General features: G+C 33.5%; 2 protein-coding genes and 2 long non-coding RNA genes across 6 annotated transcripts; 2 read left to right on the top strand and 2 right to left on the bottom strand.

Annotated features, from left to right (window-relative positions):
- Positions 1-1,428: 1,428 nt before the first annotated feature.
- LOC128672409 (uncharacterized) lies at positions 1,429-3,373 on the bottom strand. The gene is made up of 3 exons (XR_008404961.2): positions 3,187-3,373; positions 2,613-2,704; positions 1,429-2,164 (listed from the first exon to the last, which is right to left on the bottom strand). It is a non-coding gene; the product is annotated as an uncharacterized LOC128672409 (long non-coding RNA).
- Positions 3,374-3,961: 588 nt separating this feature from the next.
- LOC128672492 (uncharacterized) lies at positions 3,962-5,851 on the bottom strand. The gene is made up of 3 exons (XR_008404979.1): positions 5,701-5,851; positions 4,760-4,870; positions 3,962-4,070 (listed from the first exon to the last, which is right to left on the bottom strand). It is a non-coding gene; the product is annotated as an uncharacterized LOC128672492 (long non-coding RNA).
- Positions 5,852-6,594: 743 nt separating this feature from the next.
- Positions 6,595-12,856, top strand: LOC128672314 (uncharacterized). 3 transcript variants are annotated; one of them, XM_064436136.1, is made up of 10 exons: positions 6,595-6,625; positions 6,702-6,793; positions 6,899-6,994; positions 7,671-7,765; positions 8,047-8,168; positions 8,974-9,097; positions 10,721-10,849; positions 11,567-11,641; positions 12,073-12,211; positions 12,559-12,856. In XM_064436136.1, the coding sequence occupies exons 7-10, from the start codon at positions 10,787-10,789 to the stop codon at positions 12,732-12,734; spliced, it is 453 nt and encodes a 150-aa protein (XP_064292206.1). In that variant the 5' UTR covers positions 6,595-6,625; positions 6,702-6,793; positions 6,899-6,994; positions 7,671-7,765; positions 8,047-8,168; positions 8,974-9,097; positions 10,721-10,786; the 3' UTR covers positions 12,735-12,856. The 3 variants fall into 3 exon arrangements, with proteins under 3 accessions (XP_064292206.1, XP_053605350.1, XP_053605351.1); XM_053749376.2 differs by lacking the exons at positions 6,595-6,625; positions 6,702-6,793; positions 6,899-6,994; positions 7,671-7,765; positions 8,047-8,168 and adding an exon at positions 8,595-8,716; XM_053749375.2 differs by lacking the exons at positions 6,595-6,625; positions 6,702-6,793; positions 6,899-6,994; ... (1 more) ...; positions 8,047-8,168; positions 8,974-9,097 and adding an exon at positions 8,583-8,810.
- A 932-nt stretch (positions 12,857-13,788) lies between these two features.
- On the top strand, positions 13,789-19,206 carry LOC128672313 (uncharacterized). Its single transcript, XM_053749374.1, has 5 exons — positions 13,789-14,240; positions 14,843-15,109; positions 16,433-16,644; positions 17,479-17,628; positions 18,579-19,206. The coding sequence occupies exons 1-5, from the start codon at positions 14,231-14,233 to the stop codon at positions 18,663-18,665; spliced, it is 726 nt and encodes a 241-aa protein (XP_053605349.1). The 5' UTR covers positions 13,789-14,230; the 3' UTR covers positions 18,666-19,206.
- The last annotated feature ends 66 nt before the right edge of the window (positions 19,207-19,272 follow it).

The raw sequence follows: 19,272 nt of genomic DNA on the forward strand, positions 1-19,272 counted from the left end.
GTTTGTTCAAGCTTTATCTATTCAAGCAATCTCTTTGAAATTTTACATACATGTAGTAGGTACTGTCTTGTGCATATACCTAAATGTGAAAAATAAGGACATATGGTACCTTTCATCATGAATAAATAAATGTTCCCATAACCGTCATTACTAATAACTAAATAGAATAAAACAAAGTAACATCCCACTGTCTGTCTGTCTCTATGTAAGTATGTTATTTGAGAGAAAGATCAAGGTCTATAAATCTGGCTTCGCTTGGGGTTTATTTTTTATAAGAACAATATGATCAATGTAAACTCACTTGCATGATTTTCTTTATTGTATCTTTAATGCGGAATTGATAATGATGTACATTTTGATAATGTTTATTTAAAAGAAACATGACGTTTCAGCCCTGTTGTGTTGTCTTGGTTTACGCTGTTTGATTATAATAATTATGATTATAGTGGTTCCAGTACTGGTTCATTACTATTTCATGTTGTGAGTACCCTCTTTTTGATTATTATTGTGTCTAAGTGAAGCTAGCCAAAATAAATCACGGTTGTAAATTTGCGTTTCGAAATAAAACAGTTACCAATGCACATACACATGTGTTTTGCTGTAAAAAAGGATTTTTGCAAAGTTCAAGGAATTTATATCAGATCTAATTTTAAATTCGATCGATACAGCAGCAATAGTTGATAAATTTGGGACTATCGATAGTATTCGAAACTACATTATTAATAGGTGGATAGTATTAACTAGTACCAACTAACCTACTTAACTACTGCTACTAGGAGACAAGGTGCCATACTACAGGTTGAACATGAACACTGATTTTCTTGGTATAAGTACTGAAACATCTTTGGCATAAGTACTGAAACGAAACATACTTTTATTCAATTCATGACATAACAATTATACACCATAACGTCTGGAATCTGGCCTTGTTAGGAACTCTACGGAATTCAAGAAACGCCTCAGATTCTAACAGTAAATAGCAGGGAATATATATACATTTTTCATTTTTGATTATTATTTTATTTACTTTTTAACGTCGAATTGTAAATTATTTTAAATTAATTTTATGTGATTTTTAGTTTTAATGATATGTATTTCCTAATTCAACACAAATGTATTTGTTATGAAAAATTAAATGAAATGAATGAAAATATAAAAAATATAAATAGATAAATCAATCTTTCTATTTTATTACTTACAGAAAGATATAAGGAGTAAGTATAACAAGTTATATTCAAGATCAATTATGATTTAAGTTGTTTTAAACAAAGAAAGAACGAGGTTATGAAGTTATTTTCGATAATTATTAAGTTTACGGGACGAACAAAAATGAACACAGACTAGGGAATAATAAAGTTTAGAATATGTATTAAAATACTTTATATTTATAGTTAAAGCTTTATATTTAAATAAAATACAACTGATATTTCTTAACTATATTGTCTCACTCAAATCCTTCTCTATATAGTTAAATTATTTTTAGATCCTTCTTCATAGTCATATTTCCTCATGGCTGAGGGTCGTGGTCATTACGTGGAGTGAAACGCATACAACAACTTTCTTGGTACTATTAATCGAGTAGTTTGCCATTGCCTTCTCCATTTCATACACAAGCTAATAATCAACCAGTGTGCAGGTTTCCTCACGATGTTTTCCTTCACCTGAAGGGTAGTCAGGTAGTGATCTATCAAAACTACATGAGTCAGACTGGTATACAAACTCATGCGGCACGAGTAGAATTCAAACCTATCGATCCACAGGCCTCTTAACCATTCGGGCCTTACTATTTCACCACCACTATTTCAATCGTTCTTTGTTTTTAGTATATCAAAATTTAAATAGAATAACCCATAAGCGAGGCCTCACTGCTCCGTTGCGCTTCGTCAACATATCAACGCAGTATCGCATGCTACAATTACAGCACGGCGACGGACATACGCCATCGTACTGTAGTAAAATATCAAACGTATGTCGACAAAACGTGACAGAACAGTGAAGTTGGTCCAAGCTGGTTTCACAGCTATAAAACAAGCGTATAAAACTATATATCTTTCTTTCTTACATAGTATAAAACGTCACTATAACGTACAAATAACGATTATAGTGCACATAATGGCAAGTGGGCATAGCTTATACCGTAAATACATTATCATTAGTCTGGAACCTGAAAACAAAATAAAATATTTTTTAATTTCGGAGGGTACATCATTTTGCAATCAAAGTGATGTTCGATCAAGTAGATCTTTATGTCAGCTTTATCTACTATATTTTTATTTACTATTCATTTTTCATATACTTTAAATATGTAATTCTTAAATGTTTTATCAGAGGCGTTTGGTGTCCACCCAAAAATAGGACCACTTTCCTCCCTGGATCACATTTTGCAGTATAGAACCCTTTAAAAACCCCAAGCAACTAATAAGTCACTGCCAATAGATACCAGCACTCCGAAAGAGTATTGTGGTCAGACAGACGTCCTTTGGTAAAATCACAGCCGAAACTTCAATTACTTATTTAATTATACCAGAAACAGAGCATCTGCGCTTCATAACCAAGACAGCGTAGGAAGAAAAGAAAGAGAGAGATACTATTTAATTTAACAGAATACGTACTTTAGAATAACCAACCAAAGAAACATTTCAACATAGCCCATATTCCTGCTGCCACTGCTACGACACAGAATACGGCCGTAAAGACAAATGCACTGAAAGAAAAAAGTAATGAAAAACTTAGAATTTCTCCCTAGCTTCCTCCGCATTTAATATAGCTATTTCTGGGCTACCATAAAACACGTAACACGCTATTGCCGCACCTTCTCTCTTTATTTTACACGATGCGTACAATGTCCAGAACATGTCCGTGTAAAAATAAAGAGACAAGTAGTAAAAAGCACGTGGACGAACAAAGATTGCTTTTCTTTTTCAAATTTCTCACCAGAGAAATAGGAGTGAAAATTTGTATGATAAGGGCACCAGGTACATGTTATCGTTGGTGAAGCTGCAGGAAACAGCTAGCTTTATACAAATCTTAAACTGCTTCAAAAAGTTAGTTCTCTTATGCAACGCCTATTGAACGATAACCAGGCTAAGGTTGTAGCTACAAGTTATATAGGAAAAAGGGGAAATCAAATAATATCTAAATAGGGGAAATCAAGTAATATAATCTACTACCTACTTCAAAACTTACCACATTGGTTTTATATGTATATATCGACAATGTTTAGGCGTTACATTATTTCATAGTATATCTTCTGCTTATTATTATCTGCACAATAAAATTACTATGCTATGCAGATTTTTAATGATTCTCATAGTTATAGTTCTTTTTCAATTATAAGAGAAAATGTTTTCAGAACTTTGGTCTTGCAAAGCGATATTTGTCAAATTTGGCAGAAAATTTTTTAGTCGTGACATTCTCACATTGCTTATCATGAGGCCTGGGAATTAGTAGGTACTCCGTGTACCTACTAGTTCCATGCATGAGGCTTATCATTTTACCGTAGATTTATTTAATTCAAAAATCTAGGTACGATGTGTTTTATTTATTTTCAATTTAGAATTCATTGTCTATCTGTCCATCTGTCTGTCCGTCTGTCTATGCGTCTGCCACGACTGTTTTTCTTAGTAACGCGTAGAGGTATCAAATTAAAATTATTGTCAAAAAATCTACAGTTTACTTATTTACATACGAATTAATAAAAGTTGTACAAAAAAGCGGACACAACTCTATTTTGTTCAGTTGTAAAACATTAATCCAACAACAAGTTGATCTTTTTCACACTTGAAGAGATCGTAGATTTGTTATTAACTGCAACTTAATACTTCTAAACTGTTAAAAAAAGAATCAACGGATTGGCGTATAACGAAGTAAAAGTCATAAAAATAAAGTAAAATAAATCAATATGTAAAAAAAAGTTTGAAAGAAAACAAATCGTAAATTAAAACTACATTTATTTTACTATCTTACATAGTAAATTACTATAATAGCCAAACTGATGACGACAACTGTTCTTCGTGCCCTTATTAGGTGGCATACTGGACGTAGCTCGCTCTAAGTCATCAGTTTGGGTACTGAAATAAATAAATCAAAATAATTATTCAGAAAAGTGCAATTCGTGCACCGAAGATTTTACAACATTAATTTTACGTATTTAAGTAGGTATATACGGTTTCTAGATCTGTTCTCTAACAACGAATTTTGATAAATTTCATTATTTTAAGTTCCCTACAAGATTTATTCCCATATGAGCTCCACCATTTGAAACATATGTAATTGTGGTTATATATTTTGATCGCGCTGTTTTACAAGTTTATTGTGGATTTTTGTTATCACAGATGAAACAAACCAGAGACCATTTGATACAAAATCTCAACTTTATACCTCTAAGCATTTTTAAGATAATGAATGGGTCTTAATAGACGGATGAACAGGACGGACAACAAGTGATCCTATAAGGGTACCAAAGAGAGACTCGAGGTGTAAGTTAGGCGGCAAGTTTATAAAATCACATTCGAATCTTACAAATCTTCAAATTTATTTTTTACGCTAAGCCCAGGCATCGTGACCTCTCAGCCCCGAACCCAACTTAAGGTCTCTACTATGCTCTCTTCCTCTCTTCAACATCTCCTAAATAAAGGGATAATAGTTTAATATTGATTTAGCAGCGTCGGTCTCCGACGACTAACGGCTGAGGAAGGAACCGGGAAAACGATCAAATGAGAGAAAGGTGAATATTAAATAAGTTTGACAGAATACGTACCATCTTTGTCATTTTTTATATAAGTCAAATTGTTCTAAGAAGTATTTCAGAACCCCCCATATTCCAACTATGAGTGCAAAGACACCGAATATGATCACAGTAACGACTAAACTGAAAAGGATATTAAAAGGGGTTATGACAACTTAGTATCCGGCTTGTCCTTCACATTTTTCCCTCATGGGACCCAACATGATTTTTTTTCCTTTTCCTATGAGAGATTATTCATTTTCATTGGCGCCATATTTCTTTTATCTACGATTGGTGCTAATAAATAATAGAAGCATGTTGCGAGGACAAGTTAAAAAATCAAAATTTCTCATACATAAACAAATAAATGGATAATTCTCAACGGCAAGCACTGAGCTTGTCTCTAAGAATCAAGATGAACGGATCATCATCCAACTGTTATTCATTACAATTTAGGGATCGCAAGAATAAATATGTCTTTTTCATCTGTGAAGGACAAGAGGAATAATTTGATAACGAATTAATATTTCCTATTCGCCCCCACATTTATTTCAGTTCAGGCAACCAGATTTTATTTTTTTATTTTTTCCTTTAATCCCAAGGGGGCAATATGTGGGAGACAAGCGGGATAAATACTATGATCACTCAAATAAATGTTTCCCCGACTGACTGACCCATCTTCATATGTTTGATGATGTCTCACCTGATTCAATCGTTTTTCCATACTTGATTTTATTTTTCACTTTCTTGAAGAAGATGCTGTTTAATCACTCGCGCTATATCTACTAGACGGATTTTGAAGAAATTTCGTACTAGGTTAAAATAAAACCTGGAATAGCATTAACTTTGTATCGGAGAGTAGCCCCGAAGCTCAACTAGTTATGATATAGCATAGAAACAGGAAAAATAGTAAGCACCTACTTGAATCATTACTATGCTTCGAGTATGCCTTGTACCTATATTCCAAAACTTACCACATCAAATCTTATATCTTTGTCGACGATAAAAATATTTGTTCTGTTTCTATTGTTTTATTTTTTACATTCATAATTATGTCTATACATTGTGAGAAATTATTTCTTTATGACAATGTAAAACCAAATCTGTAGCTTTGGCAGATGGCCACCTAAGAATATATTATGACAGGATCAAACTAAGAAAACTTACCTGCCATTGAAATAATAACAAAAAAAATATCCTGGTCGAAATAGTAGAAAGAGAAAGCTATAGACCCATCATATCTTCACTTTCGCTCATACAAGAAAAAGATGCGGGTATTAAAAGTACTAGTTGAAACGAGATAGAGCGCTGACATCTTTTGTCTCTGAGCTCGTGCCCGTCTTTGTACGATTTGTAGCTGGATTGGGACGGGAAATTATATGGAAATCTTTTGTCTCATATGGTTACATTCGTCTGTCATCTTTTATAGTTTTCTCGGTGTTTGGTCAATATAGTAACTATAGTATTCCCCTGCCTAATAAAATAAGAGCACTCTTGGCTGGCAATACTGTACCGCTGGTATTTTTATCAACCAATTATTTTTTCTTTTTTTTAACTATCATAAAAAAGGAGGGAAAAAGTTTATCTTTGTTTCTGAAGTGGCAAGGTTAGGTTTGTTAATCACATTACACTGGCTGAACATAACGAGCGAGCGAAGCGAAATTAAATATGAAAGTATGTGATATACTATTTTATAGCAACTCCAAGAAATATACTCGATTGTAAAGATGTGTGTTTATTGTACTACTTTTTCCTACATCTATGAATATAAACCAAATTCTAAAAATTCGCATATTTATGTTCTTCCTCTATGCTTTGTATGACATAATGATAAAATAGGCAGCTATCAAAATAGTACAGAATCTTTACGGATATTGCTCGTATTCTTGCACAGAAATAGTAAGTTGGATATCTTTTGTATATAAGTTGTATAAAAATAAGAGTTCGACTTCATTTTTTTTTCTATACCTTGTAGGGAGAATTTAAAATAATTACGTGATGCCAATAAACCTGGACATATTTTCAATAATATTATAATATCTAACATTGAAATTGTAAACAAATGTGGTAAGTTGAGGAATATCATGAAGCAAAGCCGAAAGCTATAATAAGTCGAGTATGTCATAATAACTTGAAATCGACAAATGTGTTGAAAATTGTTTTTACTTTTAGTTGGGCAGTATTTCTTGCATATCTGTGCGTAGTAGGATGTGTCGTCGGTTTAGGAGCTCTAGCTGGATGGATTTTTGGCTTGGTATTTAAGTAGTTGTAAGTACTTGAAATCTTTACTACATAATAAATAAATAAACCGGACAAGTGCTAGTTGGACTCGCGTACGAAGGCTTCCGTACCATTCTACTAATATTTAAATGCGAAAGTTTGTGAGCATGTATGTGTGTACGTATGTTTGTTACTCTTTCACGCAAAACCTACTGGACGGATTGTTATGAAATTTGGTAGAACATAACTTGTAATACGACTATGAGGGCGACCACCAAATCGCTAGTCTGACTCTGTGCGGGAGGTGATGGGGATCTCAGTCACCGAAGCGCTCCGACAAGCTGAAGAAAAGAAGGCGTCAATTCCTCAACCAAGGCTTTCCTGAAAGGGCACGACCTTCAGAAATGAAGACTACGACTGAAAAAGAAGAAGAAAAACTTGATATAACACATAGGGTAGTTTTTATCCCGAAATTTCCACGGAAGCGAAGGCCTGGGGCGCAGCTAGTTATCTATAAATACGGTTAAAACACGCTTGTTGTATAAGAGCTCCATCAATTATTTTTAGTACTAGTAGTAGTGTTCTTATTTTCCTCAATCTCATACCCTGTGCTCTTTTTACAATGTTGTTCTCCTCTTTTCTCATAACGTGACTGTGATTTTTACTGTTATTTTTTTACTTATGCATAATTAATAATTTTATAACCAACCACTTAATTTTTTAGGAAATACAATATACCTATTTATATATATTTATAATTACGTCACAATATATATATTGTGTACCAATTTAAAAGTATAGAAGAGCTAACTTCATGTGGTAAGTAACTAAGCATTTTATCTAAAATCCTGTTAATACTTTTAATAAGACTGTATCGCGATGAAACCCATACAAGATTTTAAGTTCGGTTATCCGCTATACAACTGAGACCCCATCGAAATCCAAACAGATAGTCAATTTTTTTTTTTAATTTATTTAGTTTCTATTAATCCTATAAAGATTTTTCTTTTATATCACCTATATATCTCTCTATCTAATAATATAAATATATATATCTCTCTCGGTTCTAATATAATAATAGATTATCTTGACTTTTCCAGTTGTGCAGCCATTTTTAGTTTATGTTGCGCAGTTGTCTGTTTTATTGCGGCAATAGTATGGTTTTTCGCGTGGCTTTTGGGCTGAGTTTGAAATGATATATGAAGGTTTTGAATTTCATGAGGTGAGTGATAAGGTCAATAGATATGTAGATACAGACAAATACTTTGATACAAAAAACAAAAGACGAATTTTGCATGATAACTTAAGTATCCAAAATGCATATGCATTCACATATCATAGTCTTTTAACAGGATTTTGAATTTTAAAATTTTGTCCAATAAAATCGATTAGGGTATCGAATTAAAATTTTGTATTTCCATTTGTAAATTTATGGAGTATCTAATTTGCCGTATTGATTTTATAATAATGTCACACCTAACCTATAATATTTGGAGTAATGTAGGGAATCTTATGACCTCTTACAGCATTATCTGAGTGAACTCACATGCATACAAACATTAATCCTCAAAACACAGTCGGGTAGAAATACTGCAATAAACAATTACAATCTCTTTTCATAGCATAGCAACTGCGTCTGCTATGTCAGTGTCATAATTAGTTCATTCACATGAGACAATAGTAAACATTTTTATTATTTTCTCTAATTTTATTTAAGTTTACATTTTACAACGATAGAATATTTACAAATGTGAATAAAAATAAAATGTGGTCAGTACTCTGGTAGCAACAGTATTCCCAACGAGGGTTGACATGACTCTGGAGGCGGGTTGGAAAATCATAGCTGAATCTCCACAATTTTAAGGTTTATTTTTTAACTGGGCTTCGCGGCAACACAGCCCTGAATGTAACTGTGAAAATGTCAAGATAAGAGAGAGAGAGACAGGACACGTACCTACTAAAAGTAGAAATTATATTTAGAAGTCTGTATGTCGATTAAACAATTCAGAATTTTCTTTTACTTTCAGTTGCCTCTTTATTCGTCTCGTAATTTTTGTGTGTATTGTATTGTTGATATTTATAATACTCATAATTGTGTTATGGTCTACTAGTTTAATATAAGAGTATAGAACGTGAATGTCTGTTTACTGAGTAAGTATTTTAAGATTTTTTTTTATTACTTGCAAAAATCAATACTAGGACTTAGTAGATATATTGCTACTATCAGTATGTTGCATTTTTTGTGTTATTAGAACATCACATCCTCAATACTGTTGCAATTAAACTGTACCTATGTTTTTATTATCTAAATTTATATTATATACAAAAGCTAAAAACGCAATATCCATACATATTATAGAAGTCCTCCTATCGCATCTGTCTGTCCGTATGAACGAGATAAATTCTTAAAGTACTGGACGGATTTGTGTATGGTTTTCACCAGTAGATAGTGTGATTCCTGAGTAATGTTTAAGTACATTTGACGACCTCGGTGGCGCAGTGGTATAGTGGTTGCCTCTGAAACGAGAGGTCCCTGGTTCGATCCCCGGACAGGTCATGATGAAAAATTATATTTTTCTGACTGGCCTGGGTCTTGGATATTTTTCTATAGATGTATTTGTTATAAAATATAGTATTGTTGAGTTAGTATCCCATAACACAAGTCTCTAACTTACTTTGGGGCTAGCTCAATCTGTGTGATTTGTCCTAATATATTTATTATTTTTATTATATAAGTTATTACGGTTTTACCCGAACGAAGCCAAGGCAGGCCGCTAGACGTTAATACAATTAAAAAATAATCATTAGAACGAATAGTATAATAATAGTAATATTATTCTAACTAAAATGAAAAACCATGTACGATTCGTATCATTGAACCAACCACTATTAATGTTATAAATTCCAATCAATTTATTACTAAAATTTGAGGAGTTCACATCGTAACATGATTTATGAAAGTGATTTCAAAATATCCCACGTCGAAAATGAAAAAGAAAGTTCAGATACAAGAAAACCTTTCACTGTGTGTTTAAATAATTCAAATACTAAAAATAAAAGCTTAAATTTTTCCATAGCAAAAGCTGCAAACCCTCTATTATTTACTTCAGCTCTTTGCGGACTGCACATTATGAGATATCGTAAAAATGAGATGCAAAATGTTACAACAGTGCAAAAAATCCATTGTGTTCTAGTTGTGATTACTGTTATTACTCTTTTAAACGTTCTAATGCCCACAGCTGTGCTCGACACTAGTTCTGACATCCCTCTCAATATATTAGCGAGACTCCACTTATCTGTTTATACATTCGAAATATTACACGCAGTCTTAATTACGACATTTAGAAAAAGCACTGATTTTATCAAACTGTTTAAAGTTCTTGATGAAACAGACTTACATTTTGGCACAACAAGTGATATGGCTAATAATAAATTGTATTTGGCCATATTTCTATCAATATTCCCCTTCATACAAATGTTCAATTCTATAATGCTGAAACCGTTTGATATTCGCAATATAGGTTCCTATTCAGTTATTTTCATAGGAATTGTTCAAGGAGTAATAATCATTTTCTTGACGTTAAACATTTATTTGAAGTACTTAATGTTGAATCAAATACTATTGAGTAAAATTAAATCGCAAAAAATAATTCTTTATAAAGAGTCCATTTGGGATACGATAGTTGAGGTACTGAAATATTATCCATATATTTTGTTATATTTGTGTATATCAAAGATGTGTTAAATAAAAATACCTATTTCATATTATTTTAGAAAATAATTGCGGATCTCAAATATGTCAAAGGAGTGTCGAAATGTCATTTTTGTTGGTATGAACTTATGGATATATACAACAAAATATCAGATTGTTTAAGAATATTCAACAAAATATTTACTTGGCAAGTAAGTGCTTCATGAACTTGTAAGGTATTTTTTATTTTTGTTGGTGAACCAACAGCGTACGAAAAATACCTAATCAAATTTTCTAAATATTGTCTACTTTTGTTGTTGTTATTGTTGGATAGTCTTCTGCGAAGATGACACCATACTGCACTCAATAGTGGTTTTAGGAAGAAGCACTAGGAGGCATTTGACCAGCAGTGGGACCACGGAGTACTATATACTCTATCTGAGTATATTTTAATTTGAATTTCTGTCCTTACACTGCGAATCCTTACCCCTGGGTTATAAGTCCGGCTGGAAAGTCATCAGCAGGCTAAGGACCCAGGTGGGTCACTGTAAAAGCAACCTGGTGCGGTGGGGTTTCGCGGACAGCACTCAATGCTTGTATAGAGTGCCGCTTCAGACAATTCCTCACTGCTTGAAAGTCCATGTTGCCCAGATTCATGTACCTTGGAAGACCTTATGAAGGGCACAAATGATGGCCGTGGCAGAATTCTATTCTCATAAATTGAAGAATCATGATGTAATATTGCAAGTTGTTATTAGAACGGTCGACTTGACGAGGAGAAAAGAAGTTTTGATGTCTCCCAATGGAGACATCGTCTTTTATAATTATGTAGAATGCCTAACGTCGAGAGTAAGCACTCCATCGTCCCTGTACTCCGTGAGTGAGACACGTGAGAAAAAAGTTACTGCAATGACACACTTATTTTTTAGGTTCTTGTCATGTTCAACTCGTGGCTTGCTGCTACTTTGCTTGTTATCTGTAGAAATATATCGCCAACACTACAGGTAAGACAACTTTAACTTATCCACAAATTTATCCTCTAATATTATAAATGCGTAAGTTTGTTTATTCTATCTGCTTAAACAATCTTCTTGAAATCCTGTTCTATCGAAACTAATATATTATTAATGCGAAAGTAAGTTTGTTTGTTAACCTTTCACGCTCCATCTACCTAAACAATCTTCTTGCAATTTTGCATAAATATAGGTGCGGAGAAGGACAAAAGGTACTCTTTATTCCGATAAAATAAATGTTCCAGTGAGAATAAATAATAATTTCTTACTGGAACATTTATTATTATATAACAATTATTATAATTATATTAAATCAGTAGGAAATTCAGGCGGGTGAAGCCGCGGGCAAAAGCTAATTATTCATTAGAAAAATGTTGACAGCGCTTGGTCAAAGATCACTTCAATCCGTTTGTTGTTTGCAGAAATACAATATTTTCTGGAGTGACATATTCCTATATAGCATACTGAACTACCGTCCAATATATCTTGCTTATATTTCTGGAAGGTTCCAGAAAGAACATAAAAAAACTGTGACAATTCTTCAGCAAGTACTTATGCATGGTGAGAAATATCATATCTATCTACATAAGTATACAAAAATTGTATAAAAGTGTGTATAACAGTTGTACCTAATGCACAACGATTACATAAAAAATACTGTCTGCATTAAACTTTCATTTTTATATCGAAAATCAACAGGATTCAACGAAAACAATAAAAAAGCATCGAAAAATTATAGTATTATTATTTCGATGCGTGATGCTTTTGTCACGCTTTTATCGGATTTTTTTGTGATAGTTTTTTTTTTAATATGATCAATAAAAATGGTTCTATATAGAAATTTGATATTTTCTACTGCATCGCAGACTAAATACATATGTGTCTAATAAATGCAATGATTTGTCTAGATACTGAATACTACGATCAAGTGAAAACAATGCTAGACCTCGTCTTAATAAAGAAGATGAATATTTCTGCCAAAGTGTTCCCGGTCAGCCTATCCATAGTACTGAGCTTCTCAGGCCAGGCCATATCTTTTGCTGTACTCATGATACAATATTTCTATATGCACCAGTTTCAATAAAGTGATATGTAGCTATACATTTTTAGTTTTTATTTAACCTGCACATTTCAAATTTATGCCATCGTAAATTTCTGCAACTGGGTCTCATTGCTACGTTGCGGCTCCGTTGTTTTACATTGCGTTGACGTACGTCGAATCTCCATACAATTTCTGCATTGTCCGTCGGCCGATGTCAAAACAACGGAACACGACAGCTGAGCATTGTAGCCGCGTTTTAAACACGCACAGGTAAACTACATTTAAGAACCTATAAGTATATTAAAACACGTTGTAAAAATTAGAAAAACTTTTACTCGGGACATCTAACTACATCACCTTGAATTTTGTCTGTACTAATTTTCTTCATTCGTTCTGCTTACATTTTAATGCTTTATGGTTCAAAGTAAAACCAACAGATGGCTTTAACATACGTGCAAGTGTGCATGCATGTGATAATAGTTTTTATTATTTTTAATTTATTTGGGATAATACCAATAATTTATAAAAAAAATTACATTATCTTTGAACTTTATTTATGTTAAGTTTTGTACTGTAAAAATAAATTATTCAATACTGGTTGATTTGTACGATCAAGGCAACGGGACAACGGGAAAGAATCAATCGGTCCAGTAGATTTTGCGTGAAAGAGTAACAAACATACACACATACATACTCACAAACTTTTGCATTTACAATATTGTACTTAGTGGGATATCAACAATCGTGAAATTGGAATAGATTGCGGAATCCGAAAGTGACTTAAAACATTGTACCTAGTTAGGTACTTAGTTATACAACTACCTATATAATCACAATTTTGTTATTTGCCTCTTAGGCGTCGTATCTTGTCATAAATCACACATTTTTCAGGTGATTTGACCGAATGCCTGATCTCAATAATCTTAAATTATCGTAATTTCACCATGTTGTGACATATGACGTCACAACACAATCATGACGATTTGTTTTACAAGCGAGGTGTGATGTGGCGTCCTACAGCCGAACCACGTAGTTATGACGTAATTACGTGAATCATGTGGTATATAGGTACTGTTTAATGATCATTAATTGAACGCTTAGATCATTGAACGGATACTATAATAGAAAAATATAAGTAACACGGTTTCATTTATTTTTCTATTCTTTTCTCTCAACTCTCACACGGATACGGCAAGCAAGCCTATAAAAGTAGGAACAATAATTAAATATTAGTAGTGTGCAAACAAAAACGATAATCTAAAAATTTAACCCTACATGTAAAACTAGTTCGTTCAATTCATTCGTTCCGTTCATCCGGCGTCTATAGATGTGGCCTATATAGGTAGTCTAGCAAACGACGCGCCGCGTCATGCCAGACTACAGACGTTTACGTCAGCTATCTGCGTCTCGCTCAAACCTCATTCATTGAGGCTCAGAGAAGGGAAAAGAACGCATTTACTGGTTCAAAAATTAAATATTATTTGTTATTGTACCTCGGGTAGCGGCATTTCTGTGATTGCTACTGTTTCAACTTGAATATGTCTGGATGTAAGTACTATATTTTGTAAGTTATTACTTAGTTTACGATTTTTATGCTTGAGTGTAATGTTTAGCTCTTTTCCGGCTTATCTGACAATATTACCCAACACTATAGATAAAAATGTATTGTACTGTTTGTTGATGAATATGAAATCTAATCAGTTAGCCATTTAGTTTTTTCATTCCGTTTTTAATAATGGTCACTGTAAAAGTAATCCAATGGTAATCTACTTATGTCATGTCTTATTTGTTTAGTTTGCGTTATGCAGCGTTATGCTTTCGGAATTGAATAGCTATTTTTAAAGTAGAAAATCTTTCAATGATTCGGATTGATATGACCTTGGTTGATCTGAGCTAAAACAAGCGGCCCTACTTTGCTATATTCAAACAGATTTCTTCCACGTTTCTATTTTGTTAAGTAAAAGTAGGTAGATTATGATTGTGATTTATTTAAAATAAGTGCTTTGTAGTTTTAAACTAAATTATTGTAGTAGTTATAATTTAAGTAGGAGGTTTCGATTCACACCATCAGTTTGTAACTCAATATACAGAGAATAATTTTAAAGAGTTAACTAAATCAACTTGCTGATGATTTTTCATTATACTTTCAGATCCTTACAACAACCAATCGGGGTATTACCCCGGCCAACCCGGGTATCCTGGTCTGCCACCTCAAGGGGCGCCGGCTCCTGGGGCCCCCTACCAGTATGGGTTCAACCCTTACTTGCAGCCTGGACAGGTGCCTGGCCAGCATATTGTGCAGCCTCCAATAACCGCGATGTCGTACCCAGGGATGGCTGGTGCCCCGCCGAGTGCCCCGCCTCAAGGGTACCCGTACCCTGGGTATCCAGTTGCCCCTCAACAGCATACCTTTCCTCGTGAGTTTATAAACACTTATTATCTTAGCATTCATAAAGTTTTTGTAATACTTCTTAAATTATATTTACTTGAATATCCCGGTTTCTTAACCACCTGGCGGCTTTTTTAATTGACCTGCAGTTTAGGAACAGACAAGATCGGAACACCCTAAACATTTCGCAAAGTTGTAGGTATTGCGATTTTTTATTGCAAATTTTTATTACCTTTAGCGGATCTACGGAAATAATTTTTTACCGAAATAAGTAGGTAATATGTAGATAATTTTCTATTTGTATGTTTTATATTTACAATTTTATGTAAATTTTATTTTTATTTTTATTAGCCATAAATAAGATAACACAAGCTTATAGACCTCGATAGATCTGTGGTTACAAGCACTGGCCTGAATGGACAGGGGAAGTAAGTTTTCCGCTTAAGTCCTGATTTATTTCATCTCACTTAATTTTATGTGATATAGTTTGTTATATACCTATGTATATAACAAACAATATTATGTTTTTTACAAATGTTAACAAACTCATAGCCAGCATTGACATTTATGCAAAACAATGATAATACAAACCAAGACCAAGTTTTAAGTCTAACCTAATTTTTCAAAACTCAGGTCAATGAGTCCACAGATATCCCTTTCTACACCAATTCAGTCTATTTTAGTTTAATAAAATGTATTTAAATAGATTATTTTCAACCATATGACTAATTGTTTATGGAATTATCATACTTTACCTCTGATGTTATTTGCCCACACGGAGCATCATACGATGAATCATAACTTGAATCTTCACATACGTACTTAGTCACATTTTCAAGCATTATCAATCATACACCTTTGAACCCTGGATGATGACTAATTGTAATTATGACGTCATTTTACACACATTAAACGCTAACATGGTGAATACTTTTCTAGACAAATAAGTGGGAAAGAAATGAATGAATGATTTCTTAGGTGAGCGAAACCATTGAATGAATAGTTAAGGAAACAGGTCCGTCAGAAATAATGTTAAAATAAAATTTAATCTCCTTAAAATTTTTAGAAAATATATAATACATACTCAATTCTTTCCCCTTTTGCTTGCCACTATAATACTAATGAAATGTTTATGACTATGATATTGGTTCTGAATGGTATCTGGTTGAAAGGCTATCCATTGGTATTTCAGAGAAAACGCAGCCAGTGAGATGAGACATGCGGGTGCAGCAGTGAAGTACCGTAGACTAATTTTGACTATACTGCCATTTTCAAAGCGCTTCGTAATTATTAAACCCTCATAACTTGGTTTATATTTAGAAAATAACTGAAGTCATTTTCAACATTGCAGTAGCTGTGGAATGGATACCAAGCAACACGACCTCAGCGCAGTCTCTAGCTGACAGGGCCGTGGTGGCAGGGTACGAAGGTCATGATGGTAGCCCGCTCTGGGTCATCAGGGCCAGGTTCGAAGGTGACCTGATCCCTGGCAAGCTTGCTATCAAACATAGGTCGGCGTACGTCCCTTGGGGCGGGAAGGAAAACCCTGTGCAGAACTTTGAGGCAAGTATTGCATTGCTACTTAGTAGATATACTCATTTCCTTGTAAGTAGTAATGGAAAATGAAGCGGTGGTGGTGTAATAGTTAAGACGCTCGCCTGTGGATCGAAAGGTCCCAGGTTCGAATCCTGCTCGTGCCACATGAGTTTGTATACAAATCTGACTCATATATAGTAGTTTTCATCGACCACCACTTGCTTCCGATGAAGGAAAACCTCGTGAGGAAACCTACACACTGGTTGATTATTATTAACTTGTGTGTGAAATGGAGAAGGCGATTGCAAATCCACTCCATTAATAATGCCAAGAAAGTTGTTGTGTGTGTTACATTCCACGTAATGACCACGACCTTCAGCCATAAGGAATACGACTATGAAGAAGAAAGTAATGGAAAATAATAAAACATTTAAGATTTTCTTGTACTTATCAAAAAATAATGAATGTAAAGTATATACATATGTATAGAAAGTCAAATAACGAATGATTGAAGGTTCATGAGCTAGTCTTGTTTCCTAACTGGGCGTCACAGTACCGCCACAGTATAGGTATTAAAGAGTCCTGCTACCAAGATGTGGATTTATGTGGGCTTATGTACCAGAGACCAATAAACTAGTTTCAATTAAGTTTTATATTTTTGTTTTCTTGTTCAATTTACTAACAATTTTTAGTTTTAAGTAATTACTAAAGTGGATCTAATTGTCACAAAATAAGTAATTCTACCTTTATATATTAATAAGTATGTAGGTATTTAGGTAACTATAGTGACGGTACTGGCGTTTTGGTTCTCTCGAGCAAATATTCATTTTACATCCGACATTTTTCACTTTGATATTGCAGGTCTGCTGCGCTCGTCCAGAAACAGTGAGGTGGATCGAAAGCCGCGACGGTAATGTACCGCCTAATGGGATCGCAGCGGGCAACACTGACCAAGGGGAGCCTCTGTACGTCGGCAGAGCCAAGCATCAGGGGTCGTTGACCCCGGGCAAGGTAACACTGGTATTTTACTATTAAGCAAACCAAAAGCGACATTACGGCGGCTATACACTATAAATTACTATGTAAATTACCGTGCGTTGCGTTGTTTGTATAACAGCTTTCATTTACCGCAATAAGTACCTACCTATTTAGAAATAGGCGAAGTGTATAGCCGACGATGCTTAAAAACACGGCTAAAGTGACACTTTTCGTCTTTTATCCTGTAACTTGCATTTAAACTAATATTTTGATTCTGGTCGGACAATATCTATTTAGCAAGATTGAATTTTAGACATCTCTCTCTCACATTTGAGTGACTTTTAGACATCGTTTAAATAATTATTTAGTACTTAATAAGACGGTTTATCTATCAGTGTCAAATCAGAGAATATCATTCTCTGATTACTCTCTGATCTCTGTTTTTGTTAATAAAACAGTGTTAGTACTATGGCGTGTATCGATGGACCTACGTTAATATAATTTGGTTTGGTTACACACTATCGTCGAACTCAGACAAATGCGTACGCGAATGCGTTTTTGTATAAGAGCTTTTATTTACCGCAATGAAAAACCAGCAATGTCTACCGAATCCACAAAATTAGTTAATCCGCGATAGTGTGGAGCCGGCATTACATTATAAATGTGAAAGCATTTGCTTTGATACGCTTTCCCGCCTCAACTACTCAACCAAGCGTTATTCGATTTAATGTATACTTCATTTAGATCTTAGAAAATATTTGTTATTACTGTTTAAATTTATTGTTGTTATAATTTTTTCAATCTTGTGGGTAACATTTGTTAGTAATTTTCGTGCAACATTTGTATTTATCAGATGATGTTTATGGATACATAAGATTTTTCTGGCAGAGAAAAAAGGGCTTATGTCGTTATGTCCGCCTTTAATTTGCAAAAGAAACAAGTTTACCTACACGTAGAAATAACTTTAAAAATATCTGTTTCAGATCCAGCAAAGCCACAAAGTACTGTACATCTCGTTTGCTGGACAAGAAATCCCTCATACTGTTTACGAAGTCTTGTGCACAGCTTAAAAATACCTTATACTGTCAAAGTTTGCAATATACTTACATTTAAAAAAAGCTAGACAAACTGGCATGATAGAATATTGTTTGAACAAAAAATAGGTGCATGAGAAAAAAGATACATTGGTTTTGATTATCTCATGTCATTTTTTATCGTTATTTTTATTTTTTATTCTATTTTGCGTACATATTATGGACTTTTGTATATTAATCTTTTTGCATTTTTGTCGTATTTGTTATTCTAATATATTTTTGAAATCTCGTTTTTGTTATTGATGAGATATTTTACAGGTAATCTCAAAGATACTAGATTTGTGAATGTGTGTGTAATAAGATTCCATTTGTATGTGTATATTACAGTTTATCTCATAACCGGTCTCTGAAGTAATTTAGTTATAAGAACATTATAATTATCCAGGGTACTTGATATTCTTCCTAGTATATATTCCAAAATGCAATTTTGCGATGGAATGGATAAGGCTGTATACATAATGTTAATACGTCGTGTATTACATTACTTGTTCTTACAAATAAATATTTTTTAATTTCATATTGTTTGTGTATTACAAAATAATTGTGAAAACAATTGACTCGCACTCAGCTTACAACTCACACG

The sequence above is a fragment of the Plodia interpunctella genome, chromosome 9 (genome assembly GCF_027563975.2).
Source record: "Plodia interpunctella isolate USDA-ARS_2022_Savannah chromosome 9, ilPloInte3.2, whole genome shotgun sequence".
NCBI classification, from domain to species: domain Eukaryota; kingdom Metazoa; phylum Arthropoda; class Insecta; order Lepidoptera; family Pyralidae; genus Plodia; species Plodia interpunctella.

Excerpts from the sequence above, each read along its gene's own strand:
- LOC128672314 (XM_064436136.1), top strand. The coding sequence starts at position 10,787 with ATGGATATATACAACAAAATATCAGATTGTTTAAGAATATTCAACAAA. Across the intron at positions 11,642-12,072 it reads ATATATCGCCAACACTACAG|AAATACAATATTTTCTGGAG; the intron begins GTAAGACAACTT and ends TGTTGTTTGCAG. Across the intron at positions 12,212-12,558 it reads TCAGCAAGTACTTATGCATG|ATACTGAATACTACGATCAA; the intron begins GTGAGAAATATC and ends TGATTTGTCTAG.
- LOC128672313 (XM_053749374.1), top strand. Across the intron at positions 15,110-16,432 it reads TCAACAGCATACCTTTCCTC|TAGCTGTGGAATGGATACCA; the intron begins GTGAGTTTATAA and ends TCAACATTGCAG. Across the intron at positions 16,645-17,478 it reads ACCCTGTGCAGAACTTTGAG|GTCTGCTGCGCTCGTCCAGA; the intron begins GCAAGTATTGCA and ends TTGATATTGCAG.